Source organism: Ctenopharyngodon idella, chromosome 7 (assembly GCF_019924925.1).
Source record: "Ctenopharyngodon idella isolate HZGC_01 chromosome 7, HZGC01, whole genome shotgun sequence".
NCBI classification, from domain to species: domain Eukaryota; kingdom Metazoa; phylum Chordata; class Actinopteri; order Cypriniformes; family Xenocyprididae; genus Ctenopharyngodon; species Ctenopharyngodon idella.
Genome location: NC_067226.1, coordinates 49,557,673 through 49,578,252, shown reverse-complemented (window position 1 = coordinate 49,578,252; position 20,580 = coordinate 49,557,673). Strand labels below are relative to the sequence as shown.

The following is a 20,580-nucleotide window of genomic DNA, read 5'->3' as shown; positions in this document are numbered from 1 at the left end:
TTCACCGCCACGAAAGCGACACATTTACTCTGTGCTGCCAGGAAAGACACTGTGTAAGTCACAGGAAATATGAGGACATTCATCAGGTGACTCAAAAACATTAGAACATTAGTCAGTTCCCAGTATGAATGAGATCAAGTGCACTCTGAATGAAAGCTTCTGTCAAATGAGTTCTGTATTTGTATTCATTGTGTTCTGTAAACGTCTCCTGAAAACCTGCCTGTCACTGTTTTCAGAATCAAGACGAGAGGAAACTGGCTGTTTGCTTCAGGAGAGCTCAGGGAATGAAAGAAAGAAACTGCTTCATAAAACACACGTCTCTCCTCAGCTTCTACATCTGATCACAAGCCTGTTTCATAGAGTAAACTGTTTTGTTTACTGTAACATACTGCATCATTTACAGATTTACACCACCATTCAAACCTTTGGGGTCAATAAGATCTTTTTAATAACAGAAATTAATACTTTTATTCATCAAGGCTGTATTAAAATGATCAAAAGTGACATTAAAGACATTTATAATGTTACAAAAGATTCTGTTTCAAATAAATGCTGTTCTTTTGAACTTTCTGTTCATCAAAGAATCCTGAAAAATAAACTGTATCACAGTTTCCACAGAAATATGAAGCTGTTTTCAACATTGATAATAATCAATAAATGTTTCATCATATCAGAATGATTTCTGAAGGATCATGTGACACTGAAGACTGGAGTAATGATGCTGAAAATTCAGCTTTGATCACAGGAATAAATTACACTTTACTATATATTCACATAGAAAACAGCTGATTTACACTGGAATAATATTTCACTGTTTTTACTGTATTTTTGATCAAATAAATGCAGCCTTGATGAGCAGAAATGATTTCTATTTATAAAAAACAGCCTGTGGTTGGTCACTTTAGCTGTCAGTCAAACGGTCTCTTCCTGTCTTAGTTGATTATTCAGACTTAAATATCTGATATTTCTGATATTTGACAATAAAATCCAAAATGTCTTTTATGGTGATATTTTGTATGTAAAAATTTTGACTTTATATTATAATTTTGACTTTTAATGTCATAGTTATGGCATAATTGAGATTTACCAAAGCATGATTTTTGTTTTCTTATGTGCCAGAAACAGCTTCCATTGTTTCTGGTATTAAGAATAGTAAAATTTCTCTAGTATTGGTGTTCATTTCTGAAATGTTGTTTACATAGCAAAGTTATCCTATATTAACGGATTATTTATAACTATATAAATAAAGTATGAGTGATTTAAGGACGGGTGTTTGGGTGTTTGGGGTGTTCAGTACCTTTGAGGTCCAGGTTCCTGGCGCCGTTAGAGTGCTGCGTCACGGTGCGAGAGTCGATCTTCAGCGTGTGCACGTTATTGGTGTCTCGGGAAACCACCACGTTGTGCCACTGATTGTCATTGAGCGGCTTCTCTGAGTTTCCCTTCATGAGAGACGGCCCGTTCCCGAGGTCAAACACGTAGTGGATGTACCTGAACACACGGGCAGACACATCCCAGATTAAACCACTGACTACAGACATGCTGGGATTCAGCTCATCTCTGGCTTCAGGCTCCTGACAGAACACTGAGTCAGATGAAATGACCTATAGGCAGTGTATTGTTATTATCACTATTCTTATATCATCCTTAAAAATGAGCATTAGCTAAATGTCTCCTTTTGCTTACACAGATAAAGAGAGGATTTTGGGTGAGTAAATGATGACAGAAATTATATTTTCAGTTTTGATTGAACTATTTTCTTATTTTCACAGTGTCACTTTTCAATAAAAGAAACTAATTTCCTCCGTTCTATCTATTCTAACACCGTAGTAAATGTTGCTCTGTGGTGTTTTCTCTGCATTCACTGTCATTTCCCTTCAAATATTGATTATAAAACACCACATTTATTCTGTTCATCACAGATAAAAGCTGTGAAAAATGAGCTTCGTTCCTTTGACTGGTCATAACCGCTTCTGTTGGCAGCGTGAACAATTACGGCACTAAACCACTTTAAACCCAACACAACAGCTGAAGACTTTCCAACAAAGACGAGAACAACATCACCCACACCAGATATCTGGTTGCTTAGAAACACAATTATTCAGAACAATGAGTTTTGTGGAATCTAAACAATGTTTGTGTGTAAAGTGATTCTGTTTTAACTCGCCTTCTTGACATCAAAACTTCGCGAACTAGCATTATTTCCATGTGGGGTGACAAAAACAATCTGCTGGAAACGTCTTCATACGTGCTTCAGTTTCTAATCTCCATCTATATATCTGTGATTCACGATCCACCTGTGCTGAAGCCAAATGTCATAAAAGCTGCTCAGATTGAAGCACTAAAACTGTTAAAACTGAAATAAAAATAAACTAAAACTACTAATAAAAATGTCTAAATGAAACAAATGAGTTTAAGTTTAGGTACTAAAATTACTTAAAAAAAAAAAAGATAAAATTAATTTTTAAAATAAAAGAATTAAATCAAAACTAAAAATGAACCTATAAAAATATATATTAAAAAAATTATAATAAGAAGAATAATAATAAAATGAAATGTAATGAAAAAAATAATAAATACCAAAATATTATATTAATGAAGCTAAAATAACTTACTAAACAAAAACTGTTAACTTACGAACATAACTTACAGATCTGCAATCAAAAGGCAGAGATCTCAATATGAACATTTCACCATGTTCATTTTATTGCTCTAAACTCTTACAGTGTCTGTATCTGAAGAAAGTGGAACTTTTTTGGAACTGTTTTCAAACAGGTTTCCTAAAGCCAGAACATTAACTTTTAACTAAAATTTTAGAAATCATCACACGCAAACGAGACGTAACGGAGAGGCTGCGACTGACCCCTTCACCAGCTCCACCACGATGAAGTCGCTGCCGTCGCCGCTGTTGAAGAGCAGCAGGCCGTCCGTGGACGTGGTCTTGAACTGGAAGAACAGGTGCATGGACGCGTACGCCTGCAGCGTCGCCAGCGCCAGGTAACTTCCTTTATTCCGGAAGGTCACGGGGTCGGCGATGATGTGGCGCATGCCGAAGCGGGCGTTCAGCTCACAGTACGAGATATCGCCGTTCTTGCACTGGTCCACATACGGCACGCCGTTGACCGTCAGGCCCTGCAGGTGCCCGATGAAGTTTGAGGGCACGACGGAGATGAATCTGCGCTCCGTCATGATGCCCGTCTCGATGTTGTGGAACTCCAGACGAGTGTGGTCACCCGTCATCTGACCTGCAGCACAACGAGTCAAAGAGTCACTGAACACACACTCAACTGAACTACATGAACAGTGTGGGAATACAAGCCACTCATTCAGATACTATTTCTTAAGGGAAGAGTAAAAATGTAACTAATAGATATCACCATACTTTCCCCAGCTGAGTACATTAAGATGAACTAATATGAACTAATAATGAACTGCACTTCTACAGCATTTGGTAACACTTTATAATAACTCACGCTATGAAGCATTAGTTAAGCATTAGTAAACAGTCAATTCATCACTTATAAAGCATTAATATAATAAAAGTTTATAAATACAGCTATAAATGCTTTATTCTTGATTTATAAGCATATCTATAATGTGTTTAATAAATGTATTTTCATACTTTATAAATAATCAATTTATCATTTCTAAAATAAGTATTACATTATTTACAAACCAGTTATTTAGGAGTTGTCAGTGGTTCATAAGATCATTTATAAAGTGTAAGTAAATGATTAATAAACAATTTAAACATACACTTATACATCTATAGTAATAGTTACTCAGTGTGTTAATAAATGCTTTATTAATACATATTCCTGCAGTAATTCATGATTAATTCAGGTAGTTATAAAACATTTAGTTGTCAGTTAACTATTTTTGTGAGCATTTAGTTGTCAGTTAACTATTTTTGTGAGCTCATCTAAAGTGAGGACTATTCATGCCTCGTAAATCTTTATAAAGGAGATTTAAAGGCTCAGTGATCTTCTGCACTGCTGTTCTCTAATGTTTTAAAGTGAGTACAGAGGTAGTTTTGACACTAGGAATATGTATTAATAAAGCATTTATTAACACACTGAGTAACTATTTCTATATGTCTAAATAATAAGATGCATAAATGTACATTTAAATTGTTTATTAATCATTTCCTTACACTTTATAAATGATCTTATGAACCACTGACAACTCCTAAATAACTGGTTTGTGAATAATGTAATACATCATTTAGAAATGATAAATTGATCATTAATAAAGTGTGTAAATACAATTATTAAACTCATTATAGATATGCTTATAAATCAAGAACAAAGCATTTATAGGTGTATTTATAAACTGCTTACTAATGTCTATTAATGCTTTATAAATGATGAATTGACTTTTTACTAATGCTTAACGAATGCTTCATAGCGTGAGTTATTCTAAAGTGTTACCCAGCATTTATTAAACTTTATTATTGTTATTTCAACATTTACTAATACATTATTAAAATCAAGAGTATTTGTTAACGTTAGTTAATGCACTGTGAACTAACATGAACACACTATGAACAGCTGCATTTTCATTAACTAACTTTAACAAAGATGAACAAATACAGTAACAAATGTATTGCTCATGGTTAGTTCATGTTAGTTAATACATTAACTAATGTTAACAAATAAACCTTATTGTAAAGTGTTCCCGTTTTCTAGATTGTTTTATTTAAGCATACAAATGAGGCATTATCTATCACTAATTTGCATACATTTCCAGAACATAAATCTGAGCACTGGATGAAGCCAGGTTTAAAATTTGTGTTTGATTTTGTTGACACATTAGAGTTAAAGATTTTTACAGAGGGGATTTTGGATTTCTCTTTTTATCACTCCTATAAATCAGAAAATACTGTCAACAGAAAGAAAAAACACATTTTCACCATGTTTTTAGGAATAAAATGCTCTATAAATCAGGTTGAACGTTATATGAACAAACCCCACAGTAAAAACCTTCAGAATATAGATATGAATAAAACTGTAAATTTTGGTGCATGTAAATGTTACTGAAGTGGAGAAAAAAAAACTTTTACAGTACAAAAACTTTAATTTAAATCTACAGATGCAAATAGATAAAGTGTAATAAAATAAACTCTTAATGTGTATGTTGGATGTTTTCTTTCCACTAGTCTGAAATAAGACATGTTATTTAGCCAAAACCTCATAATTGACCAGTGCATGAAAAAACAAAACAAAAAAAACAATGATTTTGCCTGTAGTGTTTGCCTTTTTAAGGCAAACACTACAAAATCATTGTTTTTGTTTGTTTGTTTGTTTGTTTTTTCATGCACTGGTAAATTTTGAGGTTTTGGTATACAGTACACACAATATACATTTATATACTGTATTCAGTAAATAGTAAGCTAGTATTTAGTACATAACACAATCCTGGGCTCTGTAAATAGTAAAAAAAGAAGAAAAAAAAAAAAAAAACAAAGGGTTGTTTTTTAGCCAATCAGAAAAAGGGCTAATCAGAAATGCTCTCTGTCTGTGTTCAGATTGGCTGACGTTTCTAGGGTGTGTGGGGTTTAGAGTTCTGAATATTGAATGTTTGACACTCTGTGTTTATCTGACAATGAAGCTTCAGGAAGGATGGAGCTCGTACCTTCCACAGTGATGTTGTCCACGGACAGGTGCAGGTTTCTCCCGCGCCGGATCACTTTGACCGAGTGCCACTCATTATCGTTGAGTTTCTGACCGGCCGTCAGGATCTCTGGACCTTTACCTACAGCAGAAGAGTGCGTCAGATACACACACTCTCCCTCTCACACACACACACACTGTGAGGAGATATCTGCATACACTCACACACACACACACACACACACATGCGCACTGTGAGGAGATATCTGCATACACACACACAATTACTTAAACTAAAATTAGAAATATGTTTAGGTACTAAAAAGAAACTGAAATATAATAAACCTATAAAAATATATCTAAAAAAAACCCAAAAACTAATAAAAATGAGAAAAGCACATACAACTATTGAAAGTGAAGTAAAATGAAATTATAAAAATAAAAGTCAATTTAAAACATTCATAAGCATTGAAAGGCTCTCGTGTTGAAGCTGGAAACAGAGAGTAATTCAGCGAGATCACTGACTCGCGGTCAGTAGTTAAACTCTGCTGATGGTTAAAGCTTTAGAAAGCTGTTATATGAAGTTAAATATATTTTGTATTGGAGGAATTTTAATGTGAAGAATGAAGAATCTGTATAATGACTGAAACTCAAGGCCGCTGTGAGAATCTCAGGGTTTATTGTGACCTGAAGAGAGCTGCTGCATATTTATGACTCGTTTTTATGCCGTTTCCATTATTTATGATAAGAACTTAATAGAACCTCGAGGGGACGCTAAACAAAGACTCTGTTCTCATTCTCTCTGAGGTTCATGATTTAATCTGTTGTGCAGTTTGGGATTTACATGACTGTGTGGATGTGAGCAGATCTTCCACACGCACCTGCGACAGCTCTGCTGAAACTCCTGCATCCTGACAGGGCATTCTGGGTAATTGGCTGTGGCTAAATGGCAACGGCGCCCGAGGTCACGAGCGGATCAGGCCGACTGGAAGTGAACGGGAAACTAACAGGAGATCGGGCGGCGGAGAGCGAGGCGTCCGACAGCACACGCCACATCACTGTGACGATTCACACGGCAGACGCAGAATCTCATGTGAAGTGCGGCTGCGCTCGACGGATCACGGGTAATTCATATGACTCGCGGAGCGCTCGGAGTCTTCAGAGAGTTAATGAATCGCTGCAACGCTATTCTGAAAACCAAAAGCGTCATGCAGTCTGCTGAAATACTGTGTGCTTTTCTAAATAGAGAGTAACAGACAAACCCAGTGAAGAATACTGATGGATAAACACTGGAAACACCATCTGTGTATCTGAACTAATAAACCACTGCTGAGAAATGAATGCAAAAATAATCATAAATAATAAAATATATTCTTTGCAAAGAAATACATAAATTAATAAATAATCAGTAAAATAAATAAAGATGAAAAACCACCCAATATCCAGTAACTACAGTTTGACTGCAGTCTTGCTGTAAACTGACAATAAAGAGTGTGACTCAATATTAAATGAGAAATTATTTGAGGAGACAAAATAAAATTAGTTTCCAGATAAAAAGCTTCGTCGTGTTGATTTCACTGTGAGACTGAGATGAAGATGAAAGAATCATTCTGAATCGGATTAGAACATCAAATCCATCCTGCAGTTATTAGTGTTTCACACTGTGTGTGTGTGTGTGTGTGTGTGTGTGTGTGTGTGTGTTTATGTGGAGTGAATATCAGAGAACGGCTCTTCAACAGTACGACAGAGATGAGAGTGACATCAGAGCACATGACGAGTCTCACACACACTCAGATATCTCCTCCAACACACTTACCTGAAATGTCAATACACAGCATGAAATAACAGTTTAACACCTCAGAGAATGTGTGTGTGTGTGTGTGTGTGTGTGTGCATATATATATATATATATATATATATATATATACAGTTGCAAGAAAAAGTATGTGAACCACTTGCAGAATCTGTGGAAATGTAAATAATTTTAACAAATTAAGAGAGATCATACAAAATGCATGTTATTTTTTTATTTAGTGCTGTCCTGAGTAAGATATTTTACATAAAAGATGTTTACATATAATTCACAAGACAAAAAAATAGTGGAATTTATTAAAATGACCCCATTCAAAAGTATGTGAACCATTGATTCTTAATACTGTGGTTGTTCATGAGTCTCTTGTTTGTTCTGAGCAGTTAAACTGAGCTCTGTTCTTCAGAAAAATCCTCCAGGTCCTGCAGATTCTTCAGTTTTCCACCATCTTTTGCATATTTGAACCCTTTCCAGCAGTGACTGAATGATTTTGAGATCCGTCTTTTCACACTGAGGACAACTGAGGGACTCAAACACAACTATTAAAAAAGGTTCAAACATTCACTGATGCTCCAGAAGGAAACACAATGCATTAAGAGTCGGGGGGTGAAAACATCTGAACAGGATGAAGATGTACAAATTTTTCTTATTTTGTTTAAATATAAATTTTCTTCATTTAGTACTGCCCTTCGGAAGCAACAGAAGATACTTACATGTTTCCCAAAAGACAAATTAAGTACAATTTACCTTGATCTTCAAATTCAAAAAGTTTTCACCCCCCGACTCTTAATGCATCGTGTTTCCTTCTGGAGCATCAGTGAATGTTTGAACCTTTTTTAATAGTTGTGTTTGAGTCCCTCAGTTGTCCTCAGTGTGAAAAGATGGATCTCAAAATCATTCAGTCACTGCTGGAAAGGGTTCAAATATGCAAAAAATCCTTGAAATCTGAAGAATTTTTGGGACCTGGAGGATTTTTCTGAAGAACAGAGCTCAGTTTAACTGATCAGAACAAACAAGAGACTCATGAACAACCATCACACAACAAACAAACAGTCATAGATCATCCAGGTAACCACACACAGTATTAAGAATTAATGGTTCACAAACTTTTGAACTGGGTCATTTTAATAAATTCAGCTACTTTTTTGTCTTGTTTATTATATGTAAACATCTTTTATGTGAAATATCTTACTCAGGACAGTATTAAATAAAAAATAACATGCATTTTGTATGATCTCTCTTATTTTGTTAAAAATTTTCACATTTTCACAAATTCTGCAAGTGGTTCACATACTTTTTCTTGCAACTGTATATACTGTATATATATATATAGGGTAATTCCGTGTCAACTCAACCAAATTTTAGAAACTTCCCCGGCTCAAATTTTTGATTTTGTTAATATTTTTTCTGCAGAAAGACAAACATAAATACTGATGAAAGCCAAAATATTAAATGTCACAGATGTATATTTACTGAGTAATCCACTATTGTGTAGAGAGGGGTCAAAATGACCATTTTCATCTGAGATTTGGAGCCAAATTAGAGGGGTGTAAAAATGACTTTATAAAGATGGCAGCATCATTATTTTATTATTACACAGAGATTGATAGATCTATTAGTAAAATCTGTTGACTTTATCAATCTTTGTTTCATTATATGCCCACAGTGACAGTTCAAAAATGGCAAAAAAGATAAAGAAGATATCTTAATATTCTCTTAGATTCTGGTTCTTAACAAACTGTCCTTTTGGCCCTTGATGGTTCAGTCTCATAGATATTAGGATCCCAATGTGATTTCATGTCCAAATTGTTGAATTTTACCCACTTTCAATGGTCAAGAACCAAATGTAGGTAACTTTTTAAACAGCTGATAGTTACTGTGTTTTAAAGAAGAAAGTCTGAAGAACAAATAACACTGAAACTAGAAATGAATCTTGTTTCCTTCTACCAGAACAACTGAACACAACACACCTCTCTGAGTGCCAAAAACAAACATTTTTCTGAAGTTTACATGTCTTTAATTCAAGAAATGTTAAAGAAATCTTTAAAGATATTTTAGATTCTTGTTCTTATGAAACTTTTCTCCTGGAATCTTCATTTTTAAGGCCCTGTATGGTTCAATCTCATAGATATAGGGATGTCAGTGTGGTAACATGTAGATATGATGCTGCGAATTTGAACTCTTGGTAGATTCAGAAGCTGTTAAAATGAACAACAACAACAACAAACATCTTCCAAATATCCCTGAAACTGATTCAAGTATAGATTCTTATGAGTACACTTTTGAGAGCAAGTTAATGTGCCTCAACTTAACCTGAACCATTTTCAGTGGATTTTTGGGACTCAGAGAGTTATGATTTATGCAATTCTTTTGATAGAGGGAAACAAGATACATTTCTAGTTTAAACATTATTTGTTCTTCAGACATTCCTCTTTAAACACAATAAGTATCAGCTGTGTGCAAAGTGAAACACATTTGGTTTTCAATTGCTGAAAATGGGTAAAATTCAACAATTTGAACATGGAGCTGTTTTGAGATCCTCATATCTATAAGACTGAACTATATAGAGCCTTGAAAATGAAGATTTCAAACAGGAAAGTTTATTAATAATGAGAATCTAGAAGGATAATAAATTATCTTTAATACTTTTAGAGTTGCAGACATGACAACTTTGGAAAAGGAATATTTACGGCCCTCAGACAGGAATGTTCTTTAGAATTGAGATGATAGAAAAACACGAGATACATTTCTAGTTTAAACATTATTTGTTCTTCAGATATTCCTATTCAAAAGAAAAAAGTATCAGTTGTTTACAAAGTGACCCACATTTGGTTTTTGACCACTGAATATGTGTACAATTTATCAGTTTACTCATGGAGCCGCATTAAGATCTCCATATCTCTGGGACTGAACCATCGAGGGCCTTTAAAATGAAGATACCAAAAGGAACGTTTGTTAAGAACCAGAATCTAAAAGGATATTAAGATATCTTTAATACTTCTTGAGTTACAGACATGCAAACTTGAGGCAAAAAAACACAAGAAGTGCTTTTTGCCATTTTTGAACTGTCACTGTTGACATATAATGAAACAAAGACTGATAAAGTCAACAGATTTTACTAATAGATCTACCAATCTCTGTGTGAAGATAAAATAATGATGCTGCCATCTTTCTAAAGTCATTTTTACACCCCTGTAATTTGGCTCCAAATCTCAGGTGAACCAAATCTTTTGACCCCTCTATAAAATAGTGGATTACTCAGTAAATATACATCTGTGATGTTTAACATTTTGGCTTCATCAATATTTATGTTTGTCTTTCTACAGAAAAAATATTAACAAAATCAAAAATTTGAACCAGGGAAGTTTCTGAAATTTGGTTGATTAGACATGGAATTACCCTATATTGTGTGTGTGTGTGTGTATTGTGTGTGTGTGTGTGTGTGTGTGTGTGTGTATTGTGTGTGTGTGTGTGTGTTTATTGTGTGTGTGTGTGTATTGTGTGTGTGTGTGTGTGTGTGTGTGTGTATTGTGTGTGTGTGTATTGTGTGTGTGTGTTGTAGGCATAATAAACGAGTTGAACCACTTACTGAGGTTACAGTCTATCCTGATACAGTCTGGTGGGAGAGAGAGTGAGATGGTGAGATCAAATTAAAGACAGAGAGAGACAGAAAACATTTCACATCCTTCAAAGTTCATTCTGCAGAGCATCTCAGAGCACCATCCGGGGACACACGTCGAGTCAGAGACACCCTTTCCCTCACGCGCCTCAGCAGCGGCACTGACCGTCCAGCAGATGATCCGCTCCTCCAGAACCTCGTGCTTTATCACGTCTGTCTGCGCAACACTTACAATACTGTGCCATCAGTTAACAGTAGTTATCCTTGTTAACGAGGGTTAGTTTAAATACAGCTGTTCACTGTTAGTTCATATAAAGCTACTGAATCATATCTGAAACATGAATTTCTAAATGATCAATTGCTGTCTCGCTCAATCTCCTCCAGTCCTTCTGTCTCTGATTGATAGTTTAGACTTCTATCAAGTAAAAATTTTTAGTATAATAGTCTTTCATAAGTCTTTCTGCTGTGAAATCTTTATCAAGTAAACAAAAGAATAACTTTGATATTGTTAGTAAAATTTCAACTGCACCGAAGCAGCTTCAATACAACAAATTGTGTCTAAACTGACTGTAATCTGTATAATTAGTTTAACATCTCTCGCATCACAGAATACAATCATTTACACTCCAATCAACATTTTCTGTCCTTCATTAGCTAAGCAGTCATGAAATAAGCGGGATCACGTCCAGTTAACAGGTGTGATTTTGTCATCAATAAAGCGGGAGGAGAGGGATCATCTTCAGCTGTGATCGGTGGGAAAGGGTTCACTGCACACCTCAGCCGTCTCAACACGTCTACATTCAGCTACTTAAATGCGTCATGAAAGCCAATCCACAGCTTCACTCCAGAGCAGGTCAAACGCTGCGGTCTCTGTCTCCACCTGCTGGCCGGAGGCTGTAACTGCAGCTGTCAGGCTGAGGTGCGTCTCAGTGCGTCAACCGCCACAGAATAGTGATGGCAAACAGCCAGAGACCGGCTCACGGCCGACAAACACGGATATCAGGGGATCAGCGTGATATGCAGGGGCTTTAACCTTTATTTCAAACGATTTCAAACCGGTTTTCACAGGATGAATTTTGAGTGATTACGCTTTCGAATGATGATTACTAAAATGTGTGATGGGATTAAAAGGCAATAAATGAGACTTAACAGGCTTTATCGCTGAAATCTGAATGCTCGTTAAGATTGATCTGTGCTGCTGAAGGTAATCAGGACTGAAGGACCGTGCTGTCGGGGGTTTGTTCGGCGTGAGCCGGTCTCTCTGGCCGTTGGCCGCAGGGCCGCAGACAGACACGTATTGAAGGGACGGAAGGTTCCGGGTGAATGAGAGAGAGAGAGATGATCGAGTTTCTCTCCCACCATGTGCTTTCCCAGGATGCACCGCTGCCCTGTCCGTGAGAATCACCGCCGTCCACCAGACCAGAGCTTCAGCTCATCAATGATAACGAGAGACTCTCACTGGAGAAGCAGAACAGACTGAAACTCTGCCCTTTTTGGACAATAATGTGACAAGCCCTAACCCTAACCCATAACCGACCCGAAATAAATAAACAATAAAATAAAAACTACAAAAATGATTATTTAATTGATTATAAAACAAAATATTTTTAATACAATATAAATAACCAGATAGGATTTTACAGTGACGTTTTAGTTTGACCATCCCATACTTTAACTAAATAAAATAAATAAATTAAAAATATACAGGAAAATAGCTAAAAACATCTATATAAACAGCACACTTTTTACCTTACCATACTAAATATTTAGATTTATGCTTAAACAACAAAAAGTATTTACAGTAAGAAAAATAAACTTATATTTTCTATTAAAAAATCTCATTCACTAATAATTGCACATGAATTTGTTCTTAACCTCATTCTAATTTGGAGTATTCTACTAATTTGCATAAAACACGCCCATTATTTTATTAATATTTTGAATGTTTTTTTTTATATATATATATATTTTCTGTTCTCAATTTATTTTAAAGTTATAGCAATTCTGTTGTTAATATTAAAATAATTAATATTTTGAAATACGTCTATATAGTTTTTATCAATTTTTATTTCAGTTTTAGTTTTAGTACATCAAGCAAAACTAAGTGAAAATAATAATGATAATTGCCTTGGCTGAAATAGTATTTTATTTTAGTTATTATCTATATAAGATTAAATATCTATGTAACAAATTTCCACCAAGAGTTTGTGATTTTTGTGTATGTGTGGTTTCAGTTGTTCCTTTATTTTTAAAAATTAGAATGCATTTTAGCTCAGAAGAAGCATCATTATTCATTGGTGAAAGCGTTCATACGCACACGTGTGGTTAGTGAACAAAACCCAGTACCTTACACAACATTACACAATTCTGCTTCTCAGGTAAACACATCTTGTTTTAAAGATTTTTTTACTGTAAAAACAAGTGTAAAACACTCGATATGCTGACTCTCGTGTGAAAGCGGTGGCTGGACATTTTCAATAAATCCCTAAAGATGTTTTGAAGCCCTGAAATAGAAGCGTTTTGCCGCCCTCTGCTGGTGGACGGTGTGATTGGCAGGCAGGGCGAGATCCGTCTGACAGAGAGGACACGACAGGGGAGAGAACAGAAGCCTGGTGAGGACAGAGACGGGCGGGTTACCGAGGTTGACGGTGAGTTTGACCCGTCCTCCGTCCAGCTCCAGCCGCAGCGTGTCGGCCGACTCTTTGGAGGTGGTGGCCATGAGCAGCCCGTACGCCCGCTGGGACATGAAGCGCAGGGCCACGTCCTCCGCCTCTGTGTGCATGGAGCTGGGCATGATGATCTTCAGATACATGCTGCCGTCGTAGCTCAACACCGTCGCCTCTGTGGACACACACACACACACACACAGCTCTCTGAGACAAGTGCTATATCAATGTTCCTGCCACTGACAGGTGTGACAAAGGTAACTAGATGAGTAAAGTTTGATGACAAACTTTGAAGTTGGCTTGAGAAAGCCAAACCAGAAAGTTTGAAAAAGTTAAAAAGCTTGAAGTTTTATGTTTGAAGTTTAAAATTTAAAGGCCAGATTTACTAAAACCCTCTTTTGGTGTTAAAAAACTGCTGTCGGGATTTACTAAAGACACCAGGGGCATAAATCACGGGGGGGTCAGGGCGGTCAGGCTCAATGTGTATTCATCATATTTTGGTGACAATTTCAAAAATATTCCAATAAATCTCAGTATAATATTTCAATTCCAATACTCCCATCAGTGCATTTGTGGAATAGCGCTCTCACGCTAATTTGCCCCGTTTAGTAAATCTGGCCCTAAATGTGTTTTGAAGGCAATAAAGTCTATCAGAAAAACAGATAGATAGACAGACACTTGCTAAGAAGAATTAGCATATTGCGAGCATGTTTTAACATTAATTTGCATGTTGATAATGATTTAACATGTAGCTAGCATGTTTTAACACACTGCTAGCATGAATTAGCATTTCCGCTAGCATGAATTATCATTTTGTTAGCATTAATTAACATGTTGCTAGAATGATTTAACATGTTGCTAACATGTTTTAGTATGAATTAACATGCATGTTTTATCATGTTGTTAACATGAATTAGTATGTTCCTAACATGTTTTAACATGTTGTTAGAATGAATTAGCATGTTGCTAGCATAATTTAACATGTTGCTAGCATGTTTTAACATGAGTTAGCATTTCGCTAGCATGATTTAGCATATTGATAGCATTAATTAACATGTTGTAAGCATGATTTAGCATGTTGATAGCATTAATTAACATGTTGTAAGCATGATTTAGCATGTTGATAGCATTAATTAACATGTTGTAAGCATGATTTAGCATGTTGCTGACATGTTTTATTACACTGCTTGATTTAACATTTTGTTAACCTGTTTTAACATGTTAGCATGAATTAACATGTTACTAGCATGATTTTACATGTTGCTAGCATGTTTTAGTACATTGCTAGCACGTCCTAAGCTAGTTGCCAGGCTTTGTTAGTGATAGATACACAGTGGATGAAGATTAAACACTCTATTAGAGTTATTGTATTAAAGTTTTGACACCCTCAATGAAAGTGTATGGAGCTTTTATGATTTGTAATCTTCATTTTTAGGAAAACCATAAGTCGGATCAGTTTGAAAAGATATAACAACCCGAGTCAGAACAGTCTGAAGGTCTGACACAAGTTTGGTGGATGTAGTTTTACAGCTGTAGGAGGAGATACTGCAAACCTAATGATGACAAGGCAGATGCTACAAACACATTAACGCCATCATGTCTTCTGCTGGGATTTGCAGTGTAATACTGTCAGCTGACTCTTGGTGGCAGTAAAGCGCTGCTGTAAATCTGCTCATAATCACCCTCACAAAGATCCAGCAACATGACACAAACAGCTTTCACTTCACAGCACAACATCTGGCTGTTAAACAGATGAAAATAAATATGTTTAATAAAACAAACTGGCTTCTCTTAAAGTGTTTCTGCAGCTGAATCCAAAACACCACTAAATACCCACCTGTTCCAACAACAAACACTATGAATGAAGCTACAGAAATGGAATATTGTCAGTGTAAATCCGCTGAGCTCAATGATGTCTGGGTTCGAATAGCTTCAGAGCTGCGATTCAGGCTGATATCAGAGGCGTGTGTCTGTAAGCGCTTCCATCGCCCGCGAGACGAGCAGCTTTCGCACCAGCTGGTGTCGTTAAAGGCGGCACAGATGGTTCTGGTGAGCATCGCTGCTCCGGTGCTTTTCCCAGTTCGTGACACCGGCTCTTTCCCCGCCAACATGAATCAGGAAACGACACACGGAGCGTCCGAAGAGCGCTGGTGGAGCGAGGCCGCGGGGAATGAAGCGCAAACGCTGAAAAACTCTGATAAAAGCATCACGGATGCTAAATATAACCGCTGAAAGATGTTAGAGCTTCACACGGGTCAGACCTCAATGCAAGGTAGAATGAGACATACATATCACCCTTTCTCATTTTTATGGAATATTGCAGTGTTTATTCTAAATCATTATTGTGTTAAATTCATGTTCCTGGTAATCTTGAATCAGAATATCTTCTCCTCCCTCTTGCAGCATCTCTTCTCTTCTCTGATGATGAGGGCGGGGCAACCTGTCACTCACATGAGATCCACCAATAGCAAACCACAACCATCCAATCAATTCCACACGGACAAAATCAAGCCCCGCCCTACATTTGTTCTTGTTTGAGAAGCATTTCACTCGGATATATATACTTATATGCTCTTACTTGTCTTTTAATAATATTGTAAAGGTAATGTTTGAACACTTATTTATTTATTTATTTATAATATTTGTTTGTTTGTGGCAGGGCCTGTAAGATTGTACAGGTAACCAGCCCAGGCTCTCTTACCAATCTCACAGTTGCTGCCCAGATATCCGGTGCCGGTGCAGTCACAGATGTAGCGGTTCCAGCCCTCCTTGCACTGTCCTCCGTTGGCACAGGGGGCGCTGCTGCACCTCTTCTGAAGCTCCCGCGTGCAGAAGCTGCTGACGCCCGGCGCGCTCTGGATCTCGGCAAGACGCCGCACGTCTCGGCTCTTCCCATCGATGAAGAGGTCGCGCACGCAGCCCACGTAGCCGTAGTTGAGCAGCGCGGTCCAGACCTCGGGCGGGAGGATCAGGCCCTGCCGCGTCTCCGGTAAACCGCCAAGATACATGTCGCTGTCCAGGTCCAGGATCTCGCTGCCCTCGTTGGAGCTGAAGGGAATCGAGCGGCTGTTGACCGAGATGGAGCCTGACGAGAAGAAGAAGACATGCATGAGCGATGTGTGTTGGTGTGAGCCTGTACTTCTGCTCTCTCGCTAGATCATAGAGATTTATGACTTACTCTTAATTGTCTATTAAACTGCAATTACAGAACTGCTGGACTTTCTTCCCCACAGGACTCACACCCACCTCCTCTAGTCTTACACTCCATTAGCCAATTACAGCAAATGGATGCAGCCTTTGGCATCACTGCATCTCGTTGGACACGCTTTAGGAACGAAAACTGCAGGAGACAATCCTCTAGATCAGGGATTCCCAAACCTTACTGTACGCCAAACACCTTTGGCATTAAATATTTACCGTTCTCTGATGTTGGCTAGTGACATGGAGGAAAACATCAAATATTTAAAAAACCTTTGTGTTTTATTTTGATTGTTATTTTTATTTTTTAAATTTAACATATATTTACTATGTGTACATTTCACTGTAAAATCCAACAGTTGTATTTTAGTCTAGGACTAGCTTAAGCCTTGTCTGTGAAACCAGGGGCTAATGTCTTAACCTAACTGAAAAAATCTAGTAATCTGCACTATTTACATACTATGCCTTGGTTACTCAGAAAACCCAAGTTAAGATTACTTGATTTGTTTGAGTGTCATTTTGTCAAGCAAAAATAACTTTTTTCACTAGTTGAATTAACTCATCTCATCTTGAATTTCATCTTCAAAGTCATCTTGAATGTTGAATTTTCAATAAAAGTGAAAAACATCACAAGCTTAATATATTGATTTTGCTAAAATGTTTTTGTTTGAATTCACCACTATGGTGATCAGTGTTCCATTTGGTTGGGCACTTGGAACTTCATTTATATTATTATAATTCTCTTCCAATTGATGCAGCAAGAAATCACAGATATTTGGTTTCAAAGGAAGGGAAGTAATAAATAGGTAGCTTTTAAAATGACACAACTTCTAACTAAATCATTAACTATTTTTCAAATAATGATCTTTCAAAATTGTGTTGCTAACACTTGTTATAAATGCCATGTAAAACTTTTAATCGGGTTGATATAATCCCTCTATATTTGTGAGAATATCTTGCAATTGACCATGCTTGAGTCACACACAGACTTCAACATTCAGCATGCAAAACACAACAATGGTAACAACGATAGCTATACTAAGTCAAGAGTGAATCTAAAGTAAATTATCAAATACTCTCTACAGTTCTTTTTTAGTTACTAGAACTCTTGTGTAAGTGAACTATATTAACTAAGCATTTCTCAGTACAATATAGTATTCCTATTTCACTTTACTTAGTTTTTTTTAAGGCAATCGGTTTGCATACTTTTTTAAGTAAGTCTAACTAATTCGATTTTACAGTGTATGTGGCGAATCTCAACTGCCTGCTTTTTTATTTCATTGCAAAATGTATTGCACAGCTCTTTATATACAGCTGGATATACAAGTACCGCACATATACATCAAACTGCAGTGCGAGCCTATTTTCCTCACCTCTCCGTCCTTCCCTCTGGAAGTCCACATGGCACCATTCGCCATCGTTGACCTTCTTGTTGCTGGTCTTGAGTTTGATGCTCCCCGAGCCCATGTCCATCAGCAGGTACAGAAACCCGTCCAGCAGCTCCATGGCAAAATAATCGGTCTTCATCTCGCGTCCCGGCCGCTGCTCCTTCGAGCTCTGCGGTTTCCCGTGGCTGAACAGCAGGAGTCCGCTGGGCTCGGTGGTGCGGAAATCGAAGGATATGGAGCTGGTCTTCTTGGTGTCCCAGCGCGGCAGGGCGATGTAGGACTCGGCCGTCTCGAAGGTCACGGGGTCGAGGGCCGCCACGTCCTCGCAGCGGAACACCAGGTCGCCATGCAGACTGATCTTTGGGTCTCTCTCGATGGCCAGACGGGACAGCTCAAGCTTGAAGTCATTGTTCTTATAGACAACCTACAGGTCGACAGGGAAGTTCATTAACCTCATGTTGTGTTCCAGCCATTTTGATCAAAGTCCTTTTCAAGGAAAGTATGTTCGCTCGGCGGGCATATTTGCAAGGCCTCTGGGCAGTTATTTCGGGCATCCAAAACTATCTACTTTACCTCTACTAGTCCTATCTACTTTACCTTTTATTTAGAAGGCAGGTCTTATTCTGTCATATTGTGTGTTGCACTTTCTCCTATTCATAAGTAATATGAGTCCACCGTCTTTGTATATCTATAGTCTTTGTTTTGACCCAGACAGGATTTTCTTTTTCCCGAAAATGCTAGTTAATGTTTTCTCAATGGACTACAACTTTCTGACTTTGCTCACACAGGAATAACAACTTCCCAAATAATCATTTTGATGATAATTTTGTACATTTTTGAAATTCTGAAGTAGAAAAACTGAAATAACATTTTCTTGTACCCTATAGGTGACTTGACCCGAATTGTCAAATTGATAGCTCCGCCCCCAAACTCACGACATTGGTTGAGCTCACGCTGCTCAAACAAACAAAAATGACACACACTGTAAAAAGTTGATTATTGGAGATTATTGGAGTATGTTTTACAACAAAGTACTATTTCAGTTTTCCTACTTCAAAATTGCATGTTTAATTCAATGCATTACTTACTTTATATTATTTGTATTCACTAGCAATACCCGAGTTAAGATTGCTTCTACACCAAATGTTTTCAGCTGTAATGAGAGTTTACGGATGGCGAGAGCAGGTGGACTCACGTCTTTCAGGCAGCCCATGAAGTTGTTGCTAACCGGAGATCCGGGCAGATCCGCCGTGTTCGGGCTTCCGCCGATATAGAAGAAGTCATCGGATCCCAGCATGGTGTAATCCTCCTGTGTGTAACCGGTGGTGGTCAGAATACCATCCACCGATATTGTGACCTGACGGTGGGCGCGCGAGAGAAAGAGAGAGACAGGGAGAGGTTTTCCCGAGGAGAAACAGAAAGAGAGGAGAAAGGAGAGAAAGAGACTGGATTAAGGAGTCATTGTGGTTGCGCTGGTTCCTACTCTGAGTGTCTTTAGCGGCGGCTCCGGGTGCGAGGAAACGCTTCTTCACAGTGCAGTTGAAGCGGCTCAGAACACACAACTATCCTAAACCACAATCTCTCTGTTGACCCTGACTGACAAAAATGTGCTTCTAATTACATTATATGAAGAAAAATGTGAAGGACACTTCATATCAGTGTCACGTTAGTACTAGTTTTTGTTAATATTTCGAAATAGTTTTGATTGTTATATTTTTAGTTTTCATTTGACTCAGTATTTGTGTCTGAATATCATGTCAGCAGAGCGTTTATCTCTATTGCCTTTTTCTAACCAATAACTATATTAGCGTCACACCAGCAAAATATATCCATTTATTCTTAGTTTTGTCGTCTGTCTCGAGCTCGTTAAAGCAGGATGGATTCTGATTGGCTGTCAATGTTCTTATTGTTCATCAGCTGGAAAAAATCATTCTGAAAGTGATTCCACCGATATCGTTATTCTGTGCCGGTATTGTTATAGTATACTCTACTATTCTTTATATTTACAATTGTTATCGTCCTTGGTGTGAACGAGACTTTAACATTCTCTTTTATCATAACATTAAATCATTTGTAACCGTTTCAGCCAAATATAGCTTGAAACTAACGTTGAGGTGCTTTAACTTAGAAACTTCCCAAAACACAACTACGGAAGGTTTTCTCTCTCTCTCAGTCATAAATGATGTAAATGCACAAGTGTTACATCTCGTCAGACTGCAGCTGCTTCTGTGTAAGACAGAGGAACCGAAGCTCTTTGATAACCCACTCCACGTCTCTTGAGCAGTTTTAA

General features: G+C 37.3%; 1 protein-coding gene across 10 annotated transcripts in view; it reads right to left on the bottom strand.

Annotated features, from left to right (window-relative positions):
• nrxn2b (neurexin 2b) overlaps nt 1-20,580 on the bottom strand; it is a 330,369-nt gene that overhangs the window by 128,561 nt on the left and 181,228 nt on the right. For 9 of the 10 annotated variants that reach the window (XM_051900279.1, XM_051900280.1, XM_051900270.1 and 6 more), the window contains 8 exons: nt 19,486-19,647; nt 18,276-18,714; nt 16,406-16,789; nt 13,676-13,879; nt 11,009-11,035; nt 5,632-5,751; nt 2,861-3,242; nt 1,298-1,488 (listed from right to left, as the gene is read on the bottom strand). In XM_051900279.1, the coding sequence (XP_051756239.1) occupies nt 1,298-1,488; nt 2,861-3,242; nt 5,632-5,751; nt 11,009-11,035; nt 13,676-13,879; nt 16,406-16,789; nt 18,276-18,714; nt 19,486-19,647 (1,909 nt within the window). The remainder of the gene's footprint in view (nt 1-1,297; nt 1,489-2,860; nt 3,243-5,631; nt 5,752-11,008; nt 11,036-13,675; nt 13,880-16,405; nt 16,790-18,275; nt 18,715-19,485; nt 19,648-20,580) is intronic. The other variant, XM_051900272.1, reaches the window with a different exon arrangement.